The sequence below is a fragment of the Bombina bombina genome, chromosome 4 (assembly GCF_027579735.1).
Source record: "Bombina bombina isolate aBomBom1 chromosome 4, aBomBom1.pri, whole genome shotgun sequence".
NCBI lineage: Eukaryota > Metazoa > Chordata > Amphibia > Anura > Bombinatoridae > Bombina > Bombina bombina.
In genome coordinates, this window is record NC_069502.1 from 888,385,747 (window position 1) to 888,404,494 (window position 18,748).

Consider the following 18,748-nt stretch of genomic DNA (forward strand, 5'->3'; position numbering starts at 1 on the left):
ATGGTGCGTCCCTTTTTTGACACGTTTTCTCCTTAGGCAAGGGCGATTTCTGCCAGGCATTCCATGTGACCGGGTGTGGCTATCTTCCTCTGTTGATTAGTGGCGCAGGAGACAAAATGGTTTCTGTAGTCCAGGTCATAGGAGGTGGTGAGTACCCCGGCCATTGTAGGATATGAAGGTGCCTATTTATCAAGTTAATCTAGTCCTTAATATCAGCGCGAGCTATGGAGGACTCTGACGTGTTAGAGGTCTCGTTCTCTTTAACTAGGTCTCATTCCTGTGTTTATTGTGAGGAGGTTCTGGTAGATCAGCCTGCTCAACTATGTTCCACATGCCTTACTAAAGTTTTGACATCTAAGAGCAAACAGATGTCTAGTACTACTGAGCCGTCCATCTCTGAGGGGTCCCCGTCCCATGAGGTGCTTTCCCTGCATCCATCTCCTATTGCACATGCAGCGCCCCAGGGTCCAACCATTACTCCTGCGGGAGAGATTTGTTGGCTGTCAGATTTTGCGGATCAACTGCAAACTGCAGTATCGAAAGTGATCCATGCCTTACCACGTTCTGCTAAGCGCAAGCATAGGGCGTATCATGGCGGCCAGCCCAGGGGTTGTCTACGCCTGTGGAAAATTCTGAGGCGTTATACGATGATGAGACCCACTCCGACTCTTCAGAAGAGGCCCCTTCTGGGTCGGAGTCCGTGTCATCTAAACCTCCGGCGGCGGAGGAGCCTGACTTTAGGTTTAGGACGGAAAATTTGTGTTTTTTTGCTGAGGCAAGTGCTTGCTACTCTGGAGGTTCTGGAACTGAAACTTCCAGAAGAACCTGCGATTCCTAAGCTTGATAAGGTATATGAGGACAGGGTGGTGCCTCTGGCCTTCCCGGTTCCTGTAAAGATGGCAAATATTATTAAGAATGAATGGGAGTGATTAGGTTCTTCCTTTTCCCCTTCTTCTTCCTTTAAGAAACTGTTCCCCGTCCCGGACTCTCAGATGGAGCTGTGGGGTACTGTCCCTAAGGTGGATGGTGCTATCTCCACGCCCGCGAAGCGGACAGCTATTCCCCTGGAGGATAGTTCGTTGTTTAAGGAGCCCATGTATAACAAGTTGGAAAATGTTTCAACACACAGGGTTTGTTTTTTAGCCGGCAGCGGCTGTAGCCGCGGTCGCCGGAGCTGCAACATATTGGCGTGAATCCCTGTGTGAAATGGTCAAGGGGGAGACTTCCACAAGATACAGGGCAAGATTAAGGTGCTGAAGATCGCCAATTCTTTCATATGTGATGCCAATATGCAAATTATTCACCTGAACCCTAAGGTGTCAGGTTTTTCGATTTTAACTCGCAGGGCTCTGTGGCTAAAGTCTTGGTCTGCCAACATGACCCTTAAGTCGAGGCTGTTGTCCCTGACTTTTTAAGGAAAGATTCTGTTCTGTCCAGGATTGGAATTGATCATATCCACGGTTATGGGAGGCAAGGGAGCTTTCCTACCGCAGGATAAGAAGGCTAACCCTAAAGGATCTACTTTTCCTCCCTTTCGTGCGAACAAGGCCCAGCACCAGCAGCCCGCCGCGAAAGAGGACCAGTCCAAGGAAACCAAAATCGGCATGAAGGGGCGGCCCCCAACCGGTCCCTGGACCAAGTAGGGGGCAGGTTATCTCTCTTCTCAGAAGCATGCAGGACGTTCAGGATCCGTGGGTTCTGGACGTTGTCGCCCAGGGCTACAGGATAGGGTTCAGATCCCATCCGCCCAGTGGCAGATTCCTCCTATCAAACCTGTCTTCAAGTCCGGAAAAGAGAGTAGCCTTTCTAGAATGTGTGAGAGATCTCTCCTCTCTGTGTCATTGTACCAGTACCCCAAGCAGAAAGGGGTCTAAGGTATTATTCAAATCTTTTGGTGGTTCCAAGAAGGAGGGCACATTCCGCCCGATTCTAAAGTGTTTAAACAAGTTTCTGAGTGTTCCATCGTTCAAAATGGAAACGATCAGATCTATTCTGCCCCTAGTTCAAGAGGGACAGTTCATGACAAACATAGACTTGCTGGACGCTTACCTTCATGTGCCAATTCACAGGGATCACTTCAAGTTCCTGAGATTTGCGTTTCTGGAACAACACACAGTTTGTGGCCCTTCCCTTTGGTCTCGCGACGGCCCCGAGAGTCTTCACAAAGGTTCTGAGGGTGCTGCTTGCGGTGGCCAGAGCCAGAGGCATTGTTGTGGCGCCCTATCTGGATCACATCCTAGTACAAACGCCGTCACTCAGTCTCACAGAGGATCATTGGAGGGCTCTTCTTCTTTTTCTCCAGTCTCACGGTTGGAAGATCAACTAAGGAAAGAGTTCCCTGATTCCCAGCAACAGGGTGGAGTTCCTTGGTACGATAATAGACTCTATGTCCATGAACATTTTTCTCACTGACCGTCGACGCAGGAAGATTGCGTCCTCTTGTCTTGCCCTTCAGTCCTCCTCAAGCCCCTCAGTTGCTCAATGTATGGAGGCGATCGGTCTCATGGTTTCCAGCATAGACGTCATTCCATTCGCCAGGTTCCATCTCAAACCTCTTCAATTGTGCATGTTGAGACAGTGGAACGGCGATCATTCAAATCTATCACAGCAGATATCCATGGATGCTCGGTCTCGGATCTCCCTCTCGTGGTGGATCCGTCTGGAGCAACTGTCCATAGGGACCATCCTTCTTGTCATGAGGCCGTCCTGGGAGATTGTTACCACGGACGCGAGCCTGGCAGGATTGGGAGCTGTTTGGGGTGCCAGGATGGCACAAGGAAAATGTTCCTGGGAACTCCTTCCGATAAATATTCTGAAACTCTGAGCAATCTACAATGCTCTGAAGGCATGGCCTCTTCTGGGGTCGTTCAGCTTCATCAGGTTCCAGACCGACAACATTACCTCAGTGGCTTACATCAGCCACAAGGGGGGTACGAGGAGCTCCCTAGCTATGAGGGAGGTGTCTCGGATCTTGGAGTGGGCGGAGTCCCACAGCTGCTTGCGCTCAGCGATTCACATTCCAGGTGTGGACAACTGGGAACAGACTTTCTCAGCAGGCAATCCTTCCATCTATGTTTGCAGAGATTTTTCTCAGGTAGGGAACGCCGGAGATAGATCTCATGGCATCCAGCCCCAATTGCAAGCTACCCTGATACGGATCGAGGTCCAGGGATCCCCAGGCAGAGCTGATAGATGCCTTAGCAGTGCCTTGGGGGTTCAGCCTAGCTTACATTTTTCCACCGTTACCACTTCCACCTTGTGTAGTGGCACGCATCAAACAGGAGCAAGCTTCGGGCATTCTGATTCCTCCATTGTGGCCGCGGAGGACGTGGTTTGCGGATCCAGAGGGGATGTCATCCTCTCCGCCGTGGAGGTTACCCTGTCGCAGGGATCTGCTGGAACAGGGCCCTTTTCAACATCAAAATCTCGATTCTCTAAGGCTGACTGCGTGGGGATTGAATGCCTAGTCTTGGCCAAGAGTGGCTTTTCTGAAGGCAAGGAAGGCAGTCACTCGTCGCATCTACCATAAGAGTCACTCGTCGCATCTACCATAAAGTGTGGAGGACTTACTTGTACTGTTGTGAGAAGCATGGATATCCTTGGCATAAGGTGAAGGTATCCATGATTCTTTCCTTTCTCCAAGACGGTTTGTAGAAGGTTCTTGCCGCTAGTTCCTTAAAGGGACAGATTTTGACATTATCAGTCTTGTTGCATAGGAGACTCGCTGAGCTCCCTGACATCCAATCTTTTGTTCAGGCTCTGTCTAGAATCAGGCCTGTCTTTAGACAGTCTGCTCCCCATGGAGCTTAAACTTGAGCCTTAAGGTTTTGTAGAGGGTTCCATTTGAGCCTATGCTTTATATTGACATTAAGATTCTGTCCTGGAAGGTTCTCTTCCTGTTGGCCATTGCATTGGCATACAGAGTATCTGAACTGGTTGCCTTGCAATGTGAGCCCCCTTATCTAGTTTTTCATGCGGATAAGGCTGTGCTTCCAGGGCGGATTGGCCTACCAGGATACCAGGAGATTTCCCGGTGGGCTGCAGCAGTTGGGGCTGGAAAGCTACAATTTAAAGGGGGATTAATGGATGCAATTGGGTTGTAGGGTGCCTTTATAACATCAATCTGGCATTTTTATTTAATACAAAGTAATAAAATGTAATTCTGGGGAAGAAGTGTCCCAGTAATCCCCTTTGAGAAAAATGGGACGTGTATTCTACCTACTCAACGGAAAATAGGGCTGGTCTTCATATTTTTCCAGGGCCGCTTTTTATTTCCAGTCCGGCCCTGTGTGCTTCGCACTGGTTTGGGGTTTCTTCCCAAGGTGGTGTCTAACCGTAACATCAATTAGGAAATAGTGGTTCCTTCTTTGTGTCCTAACCCTTCTTCTTCTAAGGAGAGGTTAATTCATAATCTGGATGTGGTTCGTGCCCTGAAGTTCTATCTTCAGGCTACGAAGGATTTCAGACAGTCTACATCTCTTTTTGTGGTGTATTCAGGGAAACGCAAGAGGCAGAAAGCCTCTTCTACTTCTTTGTCCTTTTGGTTGAGGAGCTTGATTTGCTTGGCCTATGAGACAGCGGGACATGAGCCTCCTAAGAGGATCACTGCTCATTCAACTAGAGCTGTGGCTTCTTCTTGGGCTTTCAAGAATGAGGCCTCTATGAAACAAATTTGTAAGGCGGCTACCTGGTCCTCCTTACACACTTTTACAAAGTTTTACAAATTTGTCGTTTTTGCTTCTGCAAAAGCTGTTTTTGGGAGAAAGGTTTTGCAGGCTGTGGTGCCCTCAGATTCGGGTTCACCTTTTTACCCTCCCGGTTTCATTCAGTGTCCTCTAGAGCTTGGGTATATGTTCCCAACAGTAATGAATGAAGCCGTGAACTTTCCTCCCCTTTAGATGGAAAACATAAATTATGCTTACCAGATAATTTCATTTCCATCGAGGGGAGGAGAGTCCACGTCTCCCGCCCGTATCTCCGATGGGCAGACCTACCATTAATTCATCTTCTGGCACCATTTATACCCTGATATTTCTCCTACTGTTCCTTGTTCCCTCAGCAGAATGGGGGAGGTATTTAAGCATTTGGCTGGGGTGTCTTTGCCTCCTCCTGGTGGCCAGGTTCTTAATTCCCAACAGTAATGAATGAAGACGTGGACTCTCCTCCCCTCAATGGAAATAAAATTATCAGGTAAGCATAATTTATGTTTTTTCTTTGTTTAGTTTTTTCTTCTGATATTTTACCTCACAATCTCCTCAGCTCAGCAGAGTAAGTTCTGTGTAAAAAGTTATACTCAGCTGCAGGTAAGAAAAAAAATAAAATGATTAAATGAACAGCAGCCAATAAGCATCAACAGTGCTGAGGTCATGAACTCTTTTACTGTGATCTCATGTGATTTGACTTAACTCTCATGAGATTTCATTGTAAACTTCTTAAACAGAATAGGGAAATAAGATGAGTGTGCACATAAGCTTGCTCCTTCCGCTGTCCCGGGACAGACATACTGATTTCTTGCTTAGAAGTCCTTTACAATGGGATGTGGCTACTGAGAAACTTTTGAGGTAAAATATCTTTCTTTTTTACATAGAGATGTTCAGGTGATATTTTCTAGTCAGCTTTTTACAGCTATGCTGCATCACTTTCAAGTGTTTAAACATTTGGGTATTATGGCCCTTTAACCAAATTTGATAATAGAAGTAAATTGAAAGGTTGTTTAAAATGCTCATCCAATTTATTTAAGTTTAATTTTGACTTTAATATCTCTTTAATGAAAATTAGGGATAAAACTTGTTAAAGGGACATAATACTCATATGCTAAATCAGCTAAAAATGTCTTCAGCTCACCAGAGTAAGTGTTCTGCGAACAGTTCTACTTCATCTGCTGATCAGCTGTAAGTTGAAAAAAACAATAACCAGTCAGCAACATCAAAGTAAACGTCCTTAAACTGAATAGGAAAATAATATGACTGTGCCTGCACTTGCCAGATATACACTACGTAGCAAGTCCTGGGACTAACATCTTGATTGGCTGCTTAAAGGGACATAATACTAAATAAATGCTAGATAGAATGATGCATTCAAAGAAAAGATTAGTCTGAGAATAACATGTAGATGTATTTTTTAGAGTTTTATTAGCTGTTAAAATATGGATAAAATAAGTCTAAAGTTTTAGTGTCTATAAAACAATGGGAGCTGCCATGTTGTAACTTAGGTTACTTTCTGTGCTGTGGCCAATTAGGGACAGTTATAAATAGATTACTAGAGTGTGCAGCCAATGGTATGTGTAGAACATAACAGTGTGCTGCACTTCCATTTCTAACAGGAACTAAAAAGCTCACAATTTCAGAATGGAATTACAAAATAATAACAAAACACATTTTTGTTGATGCGTAATCATTAGTGCCTATCTATTTTAGAATTACACCACTTTTTGTATTCTACAAACCAATATTTAAGACTCTTAAGTTCAGTTATTCAGTGTGCAATTGCGCAAAGAGATATGAAGCCCAAAATGTGTCCAGCTTACTTCAATTGTCATATATATATATTTTTATTCTCATATAGTCTTAGTTAAAGAGTATACCTAAGTTGGTAGTGGGCATATATCTGGAGCATTATATGGCAGCAAACACTGCTGCCATCTAGTGCTTTTGTAAACGTATAACATTATTAAAAGTATTTTTGCAATTTTTTTTTTTAAATGCTTCATCTAAATCATGAAAAAAGATTGGGTTCCATGTCCCTTTAAGAAAAGAAAGATGTTACTAACAGGCTGAGGAAAGATATAATATAATTGTTGTTGTTAATTTAAGACTTCAAGGACACATGGAAGTCAATACGTAGTACAGCGGCTTGACACTTTTTCCTTTTAAAAGAAACTCCAACTTTTTAAAAAACAAAGCACATTTTTATTAGCGAAGTTCGCATACATTATGCACATCTATGGTAGATATGCTTCATGCACAGCCCAGAGGTTAGCACTACTGAAGTGCATATAGTTTTTAAATATACATTTTTATATATATATATATATATATATATATATATATATATATATGTTACAGGTAAAGTAAGATATCCGGGTAATCCTAGGATTACCTGGTTAAAACAGACATTACCCAAGTGGCTGTGGGTAAAGCCTGATGTACTTTAATTCCCCCATCGACACTATTTCTTTTGCCTCCGCCTGGGGGGTTCAAGGAAGGTGCCCCACCGATCCTCTGGCATCCACCCCAAGTGATCCTTGGGGAATGGCGTTTACAAGGCGGAGGCAAAAAAGATAGTGAAGATGGGGGAATTACAGTGCATGCTATATGTTTTTGAAGTAGTGACTCTGCACTATGAGGGGATTTATGATCATACATCGGGCTTCACCAACAGCTGCATGGGTAATGTCCGTTATACCCAGGTAATCCTAGGATTACCCAATATTTGACTTTACCCATTATATATATATATATATATATATATATATATATATATATATACAGGTGGCCCTCGGTTTACAACGTTTCAATTTGCACAGTTTAAGAATAACAACCTTTTTTTTCAGTCATGTGACTACTATTGAAAAGCATTGAGAAGCAGTGCATTGATTAAAAAAGCCAGTAGGTGGAGCTGTCCGCTTGTGTTGCAGCAAAGATATGCAAGCCAAGCAAGCTGAAATTAATTAGTTTAACCAGACCTGAGCTATCGAGCAGCTTGCAAAGGACAAAGGAACAAGATCTTCCTGTCTAATAATCAGTCCAGATTGGAATGCATAGAAATAACTGTTTGCAGAAAAATGCAACTAAAGTCTGTGTTGTGTGATTATTTTATTAGGTTTATAATGCTGTTTAGCAAATGTTTTGTTCATTTAACTTAGTTTAATTATATATTCTGTGCTGTGTGATTATTTTATTAGGTTTATAATGCTGTTTAGCATTTAAAGTCTTCATTTCAAAGCTTTAAAAATAATGTATTAGGTGTTACTTTTGCCAATTTTGAGAGGGGACTGGGTTTCAATTTACAATGGTTTTGATTTACAACCATTCCTTCTGGAACTTAACCCCGGCGTAAACTGAGGGCTACCTGTACTTTTTTTTTCATTCTACTTTGTAGCAGTTCATGCACAGTACTATGAACATTACAGCCGTTTTTTTTTTCTCCTGTCTTGTTTATATTCCTTGAAGAGACCACATCAGTTATTTAATAGTTAACGTATAAGAGAGAAATCCTTTAAATCAGATTGTAATGTAGTGCTAAAAGCTATCATCAGTATATTTGTCTCTCTATATAATTACATTGTCACAGGCTATTTTGTGCTTAAACTGTATTCATGTTCTACTGACTGAATTAATCCATTAAATCTGTTAGTTTAAGGATCAGCTTTTTCTTGGGTGCTGACGTATGTAATTAAAAACTGCAACAGTTAAATTGTCTTCACCAAGTAAACATTAAAGCTTTTTCACAGTATAATTCAAACATCTGTTGTTGTTTTTTATTTATGTAACTGTTGAGACTTTGACCATCAACTGCTGCAATCCATGTTACAACAATATTTTATGTGTGAGGAACTGTCACTGGACAGAAAATAACAATTGCCTTTTGTAATTGGCTTACCAGTGTGCTCAGCTAGCTCCCAGTAATTCATTTATACTCCTTCAACAAAGGTTAACAAGTGAATGAAGCAAAATTGACAATAAAAGTAAATTGGAAAGTTGTTTAAAATTATATGCTCTATCTGAACCATAAAAGAAAACTTTTGGGTTCCATGTCCTTTTAATACTAGCATTTTAGTTTTGCACTGTTACTTAGATATAACTATTTGTTTAATACATAGTTAAAGTCATGCAATACTGGGGCTAAATGAACACATCTGGTGAGCCAATGGTATGAAACAAATGTATTTAGCTGTCGATCACTCCTAATAGTGCATTGCTGCTGCTGCTTAGCATATGTACATTTGATAGCAAAAGTAAATTAAAGGGACACTGAACCCAATTTTTTTTCTATCGTGATTCAGATAGAGGGGGCTAGTTATCAAGCCGTCTACTTTTCTGGCTTCGCCGGCCCAATACGTCCGCCTAAGCTCGCCTACCTTCGCCGCTGCGGACCTGAAAAAATACGCCTAAGTTATCAAATAAAGCTGTCAAAAAGCCGCGGGGCGATGAGCAGCGGACTGTGACAGTTATCACTCATCCGATCTCGCTGCCCTTCGGCTTTTTCCCAGCTTTATTGCTAGCCTGTCACTAAGCACTCACACTAAACTGCACTGTTCTACCCCCTATACCGGCGCCCCCGGAGCCCCCCGCAACTCAATAAAGTTACTAACCCCTAAACCGCCGCTCCTAGACCCTGCCGCAACTCTGATAAATGTATTAACCCCTAAACCGCCGCTCCCGGACACCGCTGCCACCTACATTATACCTAGTAACCCCTATCCTGCCCCCCCTATACCGTCGCCCTCTATTATAAAATTATTAACCCCTATCCTGCTGATCCCGCACCTCTCCGCAACTAAATAAATAGTTTAACCCCTAAACCGCCGCTCCATGAACCCGCCGCAACCTATAATAAATTTATTAACCCCTATCCTGCCCCCCACTACGCCGCCGCCACTGTAATAAAATGATTAACCCCTAAACCTAAGTCTAACCCTAACCATAACGCCCCCCTAACTTAAATATTAATTAAATAAATCTAAATAAATTAACTCTTATTAACTAAATGAATCCTATTTAAAACTAAATACTTACCTTTAAAATAAACCCTAATATAGCTACAATATAAATAATAATTATATTCTAGCTATCTTAGGATTTATTTTTATTTTACAGGTACCTTTCAATTTATTTTAACCATGTACAATAACTATTAAATAGTTATTAACTATTTAATAGCTTACCTAGCTAAAATAAAGAGAAATGTACCTGTGAAATAAATCCTAACCTAAGTTACAATTACACCTAACACTACACTATACTTTAATAAATTATTCCTATTTAAACTAAATACTTACCTGTAAAATAAACCCTAAGATAGCTACAATATAATTAATAATTATATTCTAGCTATCTTAGGATTTATATTTATTTTACAGGTAACTTTGTATTTATTTTAGCTAGTTAGAATAGTTATTAAATAGTTATTAACTATTTAATAACTACCTAGCTAAAAGAAATATAAAATTACCTGTAAAATAAATCCTAACTTAAGTTACAATTAAACCTAATACTACACTATCATTAAATTAACTAAATAAACTACCTACAAAGAACTACAATGAAATACAATTACATAAACTAACTAAAGTACAAAAAATAAAAAAAGCTAAGTTACAAAAAATAAAAAATTAAGTTACAAATATGTTAAAAATATTACAACAATTTTAAGCTACTTACACCTAATCTAAGCCCCCTAATAAAATAACAAACCCCCCCAAAATAAAAAAAATCCCTACCCTATTCTAAATTACATAAATTTCAAAGCTCTTTTACCTTACCAGCCCTTAAAAGGGCCATTTGTGGGGGCATGCCCCAAAAAGTTCAGCTCTTTTGCCTGTAAAATAAAAATACAACCCCCCCCCCCAACATTAAAACCCACCACCCACATACCCCTAATCTAACCCAAACCCCCCTTACAAAAACCTAACACTAATCCCCTGAGGATCATCCTACCTTGAGTCGTCTTCACTCAGCCGAGCCACCGATGGAACTGAAGAGGACATCCGGAGCGGAAGAAGTTAATCCTCCAAGCGGCGCTGAAGAAATCTTCCATCCGATGAAGTCATCATCCAGGCGGCGCTGAAGAAGTCTTCGATCCGGCCGATGTCATCTTCAAAGAGGCGCTGAAGAGGTCTTCTATCCGGGCGAAGTCATCTTCCAAGCCGGGTCTTGAATCTTCCTTCCGCCGACGCGGAACCACCTTCTTCACCGACGGACTACGACGAATGACGGCTCCTTTAAGGGACGTCATCCAAGATGGCGTCCCCTCAATTCCGATTGGCTGATAGGATTCTATCAGCCAATCGGAATTAAGGTAGGAAAATCTGATTGGCTGATGGAATCAGCCAATCAGATTGAGCTCGCATTCTATTGGCTGTTCCGATCAGCCAAGGTTCCCCATCCCTGCATTTAAACATTAGAAGATAAAGAAAATGTAAGAGAAACTTTAAAATGCTCCAAGAAAATAGGGAATTTTCTTTTAACAATAAGGGTTGTAGTTTGGTTGAAGAGCAATTTATCAATAGATAAGTTTGGTTAATGAATTTACTAATCGATTTAATTGGAATCTGAACCGGAAGTCTATTTCATATAGTCCGCTTCACCTGAGCGGCTGGATTACTGTAGTTAGTACTGATGAATGATTTGTCAATTCCTTTCTTACAACTTAATAAAGGTATGTATTGGATTTAGAACATTTTCTTACTTTTTGTTCTTTCTTTTTCAGCTTTTAATTGGATATGAGTCTGGGATAGTAGTACTTTGGGACCTCAAATCAAAGAAAGCAGACTATCGATACACCCATGATGAGGTATGTTATGTGACATGGTACCTTGCTTTTAGCCTGTGTAAATATTTATATATATATATATATATATATATATATATCACTTTCAAATATAGATAAAAGTATTTCTCTTGTAAGATGTATCGAGTCCACGGATTCATCCATACTTGTGGGATATTCTCCTTCCCAACAGGAAGTGGCAGAGAGAACACCCACAGCAGAGCTGTCTATATAGCTCCTCCCTTAGCTCCACCCCCCAGTCATTCTCTCTGCCTGCTTAACTGCTAGGAAGGGCAAAGTGAATGTGGTGACAAAAATGTTAATTTTTATTTTCTCAAGCAAAAGTTTGTTATTTTAAATGGTACCGGTGTGTACTATTTACTCTCTGGCAGAAAAGGGATGAAGATTTCTGCAAGGAGGATGATGATCTTAGCACTTTGTAACTAAGATCCACTGCTGTTCTCACAAGGGCTGAAGAGTACAGGAAAACTTCAGTTGGGGGAACAGTTTGCAGGCTAAACTGCATTAAGGTATGTTCAGTCAATATTTTTCTATTTGTTTATTTGTATAGTGGTGCAAAGTTACTAAGGCTTTATGATGCTGGCCAGAAGCCTCCTGAAAGAATTACTGCTCATTCTACTAGAGCAGTGGCTTCCACATGGGCTTTTAAAAAATGAGGCTTCTGTTGAACAGATTTGTAAGGCAGTGACTTGGTCTTCGCTTCGTACTTTTTCCAAATTTTCCAAATTTTATACTTTTGCTTCTTCGGAGGCTATTTTTGGGAGAAAGGTTCTACAAGCAGTGGTGCCTTCCGTTTAAGGTACCTGTCTTGTCCCTCCCTTCATCCGTGTCCTAAAGCTTTGGTATTGGTATCCCACAAATATGGATGAATCCGTGGACTCGATACATCTTACAAGAGAAAACAGAATTTATGCTTACCTGATAAATTTCTTTCTCTTGTGATGTATCGAGTCCACGGCCCGCCCTGTCTATTTAAGACAGGTAGTATATTTGTATTTAAAAAACTTCAGTCACCACTGCACCCTATGGTTTCTCCTTTTTCTTCCTAGCCTTCGGTCGAATGACTGGGGGTGGAGCTAAGGGAGGAGCTATATACCCAGCTCTGCTGTGGGTGCTCTCTCTGCCACTTCCTGTTGGTAAGGAGAATATCCCACAAATATGGATGAATCCGTGGACTCGATACATCTTATAAGAGAAAGAAATTTATCATGTAAGCATAAGTTCTGTTTTTTTCTGAGAGCACGATATTTGTGCTTCACTCAGTAATACCTGTGCATGCAAATATGCGCTGGTATTACTAGTTAAGCTCAATCCGAACATGACTTTGCATTGCCTGGAAGCCTTTCGTTCACAAGAGCTTGCTTCCATAGGCTCCAATGGGAGCCTTGTTCTCACGCCGTGAATCATGGCAAAGAACCTAGCGCAGGGGGTAAGCCGTGCAGCATTGGGCAGCAAATTAAAATATATAAGTATATGCATTTACATAAATATATATGTATATAAGTATATACATACATATTTAACGTATAAACACAGTCCCCATAGATTTCAGTGTAAAGGTACGTTTCAGTGCCGCTTTTTTCTAACATCGTACATCCCCTCACTTTAACCCCTTATAAATGCTTTGTGCAGTTTTTCTCTCCCCCCAAAAAATAAAGATGCTCATATTTTTTTTTTAAATAAAATTAACTGTCCACTTCATTTTTGGGTAAATTGGGGCATATTTTTTTAATTAACCAGTGGTCTTGCGGGAGCATTAACCAGCCACTTGGAATGGCTGGTTATTTAACGTGTGTCCGTAAACAGGCAAATTTGCCCCTTTACAGGTGCACATTAAAAAAGCGCTCCACTTGTAATCTAGCACTAACAAATTTCCTTTAAAACATCCTTTCAATATATGCCTGGAACTGAGTTAGCTGCATCTTACTTTACTTTTTCTGGACAGTTGATAGCTGGAAACAAAATGCAGTAATTGGTCGTATACGGAGTTGCTTTGCTGGTTACACATGGAATCTTGAGCTATTATGTAGTGAATCCAGACTTAACACAAAATACTTACTGCTTAGAAGATAACCTCTTTAAGCAGAAAATGCCAATTGGAGGATTAACATCTGGCAGCTAATACCCAGTCTGCTGTCACCACTCTAAAAGGTCATGTGAGGAGATTCATGTGCAGCTGTCATTAGTCCACTCCCCACTGACTAACTTAAAGGGACAGATATTGTTTTACATCTGAAACCAATATTATAAATTCTGCAGATTGTGAAATCCCACTTGTCTAACTAGATACCACTGGTAATAATGTGACATCATGGAGCACTTTTTTTTCCCCTTCAAACTTTAAAATTGTTAAATCATTAAAACAACTTTACTTTTATTTTTATATTTGCTTTGTTCTCTTGCTTTCCTTTGTTTTTTTATTTTATTTAAAAAAAAGCATACATAGGTAGGTTTAGAAGTAGCAATGCACTACTGGTAGTTGCACATATGTCTCTTGTCATCGGTTAACCTGATGTGTTCAGCTAGCTCCCAGTAGGGTATTGCTTCTTCAACAAAGGATACCAAGAGAATGAAGCAAATTTGATAACAGAAGTAAGCCTGGAACTGCATAAGATAACTAAACCACTCAGGGACAACATGCGTATGTAGCCTCCAATCAATAGCTTTGTTCGGTTCAAGATCACCAGTGTATTGCTAGTCTGTAGCTGACTGTCACCATGTGTTTAACCCCCTTTTTGCATCCGTTAAAAACATAGTTATAGGCAAACAATAGTGCAATAAGCAAACACATTAGATTGTTTTCTTGTTGCAGCTTTATGTCCCTTTAAAGGGAAGTTAAACTCAAAATGTTAATTTCAGGATTCAGATAAAGCATGGGATTTTAAAAAGCTTTCTAATTTATTTCTATTTTCAAATTTTCTTTGTTTCTCTGTATCTTTTGTTGAAAAGCAGGGACATTATGTTTAGGAGCCTACTCATTTCTAGAACACTATATGGCAGCAGTTTTGCAAGAATTTTATCCATTTGGCAGCACTATTTCCTGTCATGTAATGCTCCAGACCCCTACCTAGATATCTCCTCAACACAGAATATCATGGGAATGTAGCATTTTTGATAATAGAAGTAAATTGGAAACGTTTTGTAAAATTGTGTGCTCACAAAAGAAAATGTTTTGGGTTTCATATCCCTTTAAGTCTGTCTACCTATAATACAATAGCTAAAGGGACAGTAAGCTCACAATCAAACACATGCAAAAAAAACAACAACTCCGTTTACGTCTGTTATCAAATAAATTTGCTTCCTTCTGTTGGTTTTCTTTGGGTAGCATCTTTAGCACTGTATGGCAGCAATTTGTATCAATGTTATACATTGTTGCAAACACTGCTGCCTTGCAGTGCTAAAGAAATGTGCACGCTCCTGAGTATTTGAGTCTACCTAGGTTACTCTTCAGCATTGGATACCAAGGCAACAAAGCAAATTTTGTAATAGAAGTAAATATGAAAAATTATTAAAATTGCATTCTCTATCTTAACCATGGGAAGTTTGACTTTACTGCCCTTGAAATATATATTTCAATTCTTATCAAGGCATGTATGCAAAAGTGATTTTTTTCTTATGCTAATATTCTTTATTGAGGTTCATACACATTAACATACAATAGATCACCATAAAATACCTCTAGGCAATTAAACTAATTAAGACACGGTGAGTCCACGGAATCATCAAAAACAGAGCAGCTCCTCAATGAGAGAGAGGACCAGAGAAGCCGTTAAACTTTCAATAAGGAAAAAGCGCCAAGTAACAGCGAGCGCTGCGCCTGGAGAGAGAAGTCCCGCCCCTTGTGACGTTACAGATGGCTCTGTATAAGGACCTCAAGTTCCCTTAAAAAACGGCACAATATAGTCCCCAAAAGTTAACGACTGCATATATAAGCAGTCTAACTAACTGAGCCACCAAAATGTTAAAACACTGCTTCTCTATAATGTTAAAACAATGTTTCTCTAGGATTCTGATGTCCTGTTACCGCCACACAGTGCCCTGCATCCTGTCTAGGATATCCTGACTCTTGCATCCTATGAACCCTCCTCCTTGCACTGAAGCCAAAGAGAATGACTGGGGATTATGAAAAGGGAAGTGATACTTAACAGCTTTGTTGTGGTGCCTTTGCCTCCTCCTGCTGGCCAGGAGTAATATTCCCAACATTAATTGATGATTCCGTGGACTCACTGTGTCTAGAAATAAATACATTTATCAGGTAAGCATACATTTTGTTTTTGCAGCTGCTCCTTACAAAAAAAGAAAATTAAAGGAACACTCAAGTCAAAATCAAACTTTCATGATTCAGATAGAACAGGCAATTTTAATCAACTTTACAGTTTATTTCCACTAACAAAATGTGCACAGTATTTTTATATTTCCACTTTTTGGGTCACCAGCTCCTACTAAGTATGTGCAGGAATTCACAGAATATATACGTATATGCATTTGTGATTGGCAGATGGCTGTCACATGATACAAGAGGAGTGGAAATAGACATAACTGAAATTTGTCAGGAAAAAAAAAATCTACTTATTATTTGAACTTCAAACTAAGTGCTATTGCATTGTTTTTTCATCATGCATTTGTTGATTATGAAAATATACTGTATTTACTGGCCCTTTAACAAAGAAACGCTGTACAAATGGCATATCCATCAGAAAAAGAGTCTGCACAGTTACACTACTATGCAGCTGTTCGTAAACCAAAAGATAAAATGTTACATGTAAGCAGAGTACAATTAGCATAGCAAATACAGCAGAAGTATTGAAAACTAGTTAAGGCAAATAACATATCGAGAACCTCTGTTTTTGTTTTCTTCATCTAAAGGGGAGGAGAGTCCACAGCTTCATTCATTAATTTTGGGAATAAAGAACCTGGCCACCAGGAGGAGGCAAAGACACCCCAGCCAAAGGCTTAAATACCTCCCCCACTCCCCTCATCCCCCAGTCATTATTTGCCTTTCGTCACAGGAGGATGGCAGAGGAGTGCCAAAGATTCGGAGTAGTCTCTTATGGAGGGTAGTACTCTTCTGAATAGGACTGGAGTTTTAAGTAGTCCTGTCAGCCTCTCAGTGAGAGCCTGGATGAAAATTAGAGTCCGGAGATGAGGGAGACACTTCCTGCAAAACCATCCCGACTCATATTAACAGCTCCACAAGCAATCAGTGTTGACGAGTTTCGCTGCCTGCTTTCTGCACTCAAGTCCATGTCAGGAACAATGCTTTTACCTGCCACACTTGAAGGGCCGTGTTCCTGTTCCACGGCATTGATTCTGGTAAGTTTGTTTCATTTTTTTATACACATTGATAACACACAAGTCAGGGTCACAGTGTGACGCCTTTTATCTTATGGAATCAAGAGTTACTATTCCTTGTAAGGGGATTATTGAATGGGGGGGTTATACATACTATTGTGTTATTGCTGCGTTATGTGCGAGATATGGTTCTGGCAATGATGGCTTTTCAGGTTGACTTCCGGGAGTATTTTCACGGCCGGTTTTGGCGTGTTTTCTTCTTAATGCAGGGGTGGTCCTGCGAGGCATCCCAGGTGACCGGGTGTGTCGGTTTCCACTTCCTCAGTTGATCAGCGGCATAGGAGGCAAAGCGGTTTCTGTAGTCTGGGTCATAGGAGGTGGTGAATGCTCCGGCCATTGGAGGATATAAAGGTGCCTGTTTATTCAGCTAGTCTAGTCCATAATAAAAGCATAAGCTATGGAGGACTCTGACGCGTTAGAGGGTACTCCCTCTTTAACAAAGTCTCATTTCTGTGTTTATTGTGAGGAGGTTCTTGTAGATCAGCCTGCTCAACTATGTTCCACATGCCTTGATAAAGTTGAAACATCTAAATACTACTGAGCCGTCCACCTCTGAGGGTTCTCCGTCCGTGAAGTGCGTTCCCTGCTTTCATCTCCGAGTGCACATGCAGCGCACCAGGATCAAACCATTACTCCTACGGGAGAGATTTGTTGGCCGTCAGATTTTGCGGATCAACTGCAAATGGCAGTATCGAAAGTGATCCATGCCTTACCACTTTCTGCTAAGCGCAAGTGTAGGGTGTATCATGGCGGCCCGGCCCAAGGATTGTCTACACCTATGGAAATATCAGAGGCGTTATACGATGACGAGGCCCACTCCGACTCTTCGGAGGGGGCTCCTTCTGGGTCGGAGTCCGTGTCATCTCATCCTCCGGCAGCGGAGAAGCCTGCCTTTAGGTTTAAATTAGAGAATTTGCGCTTTTTGCTGAAGCAAGTTCTTGCTACTCTGGAGGTTCCGGAACCGAAGCATCTAGAGCAACCTTCGATTCCTAAGCTTGATAAGGTATACAAGGACAGGGTGGTGCCTCAGACCTTCCCGGTTCCTGTTAAGATGGCTAATATTATTAAGAAGGAATGGGAGCAATTAGGTTCTTCCTTCCCACTTCTTCCTTTAAGAAAATGTTCCCCCTTCTGGACTCTCAGCTCGAGCTGTGGGGGACTGCCCCTAAGGTGGATGGTGCTATCTTTACGCTCGCGAATCAAACGACTATTCCTCTTGAGGATAGTTCATCATTTAAAGAGCCCATGGATAAAAAGTTGGAAAACATGTTAAGGAAAATGTTTCAGAACACAGGGTTTGTTTTTCAACCGGCAGCAGCTGTAGCCGTGGTTGCCGGAGCTGCGACTTATTAGTGTGAATCCCTGTGTGATATGGTCGAGAGGCAGACTTCCATCGACACGATACAGGATAAGATTAAGGCATTGAAGGTCGCCTCTTCAATTGTGCATGTTGAGACAGTGGAATGGCGATCATTCAGACATATCACAGCGGATATCCATGGATGCTCGGACCAGGGACTGCCTCTCTTGGTGGATCCGTCCGGAGCATATGTCCCTGGGGACATCCTTCTTGAGACTTTCCTGGGCGATTGTGATCTCGGACGCGAGTCTGGCAGGATGGGGAGCTGTTTGGTGTGCCAGAATGGCACAAGGAAAATGATCCCGGGAGGAGTCTCTCCTTCCGATAAATATTCTGGGACTTCGAGCAATTTACAACCCCCTGAGGGCGTGGCCTCTTCTAGGGTTGTTCAGCTTCATCAGATTCCAGACTGACAAAATTACCTCAGTGGCTTACATCAACCATCAGGGGGGTATGAGGAGATCCCTAGCAATGAGGGAGGTGTCTCAGATTTTGGAGTGGGCGGAGTCCCACAACTGCTCGCTC

The 18,748-nt window shown here is 41.4% G+C and overlaps 1 protein-coding gene across 2 annotated transcripts in view; it reads left to right on the top strand.

Moving 5' to 3' along the window:
• The window catches only part of STXBP5 (syntaxin binding protein 5), a 1,442,716-nt gene that overhangs the window by 910,613 nt on the left and 513,355 nt on the right, over nt 1-18,748 (top strand). For both annotated transcript variants that reach the window (XM_053711794.1, XM_053711795.1), the window contains exon 7: nt 11,431-11,514. In XM_053711794.1, coding sequence (XP_053567769.1) covers nt 11,431-11,514 — 84 coding nt within the window. The remainder of the gene's footprint in view (nt 1-11,430; nt 11,515-18,748) is intronic.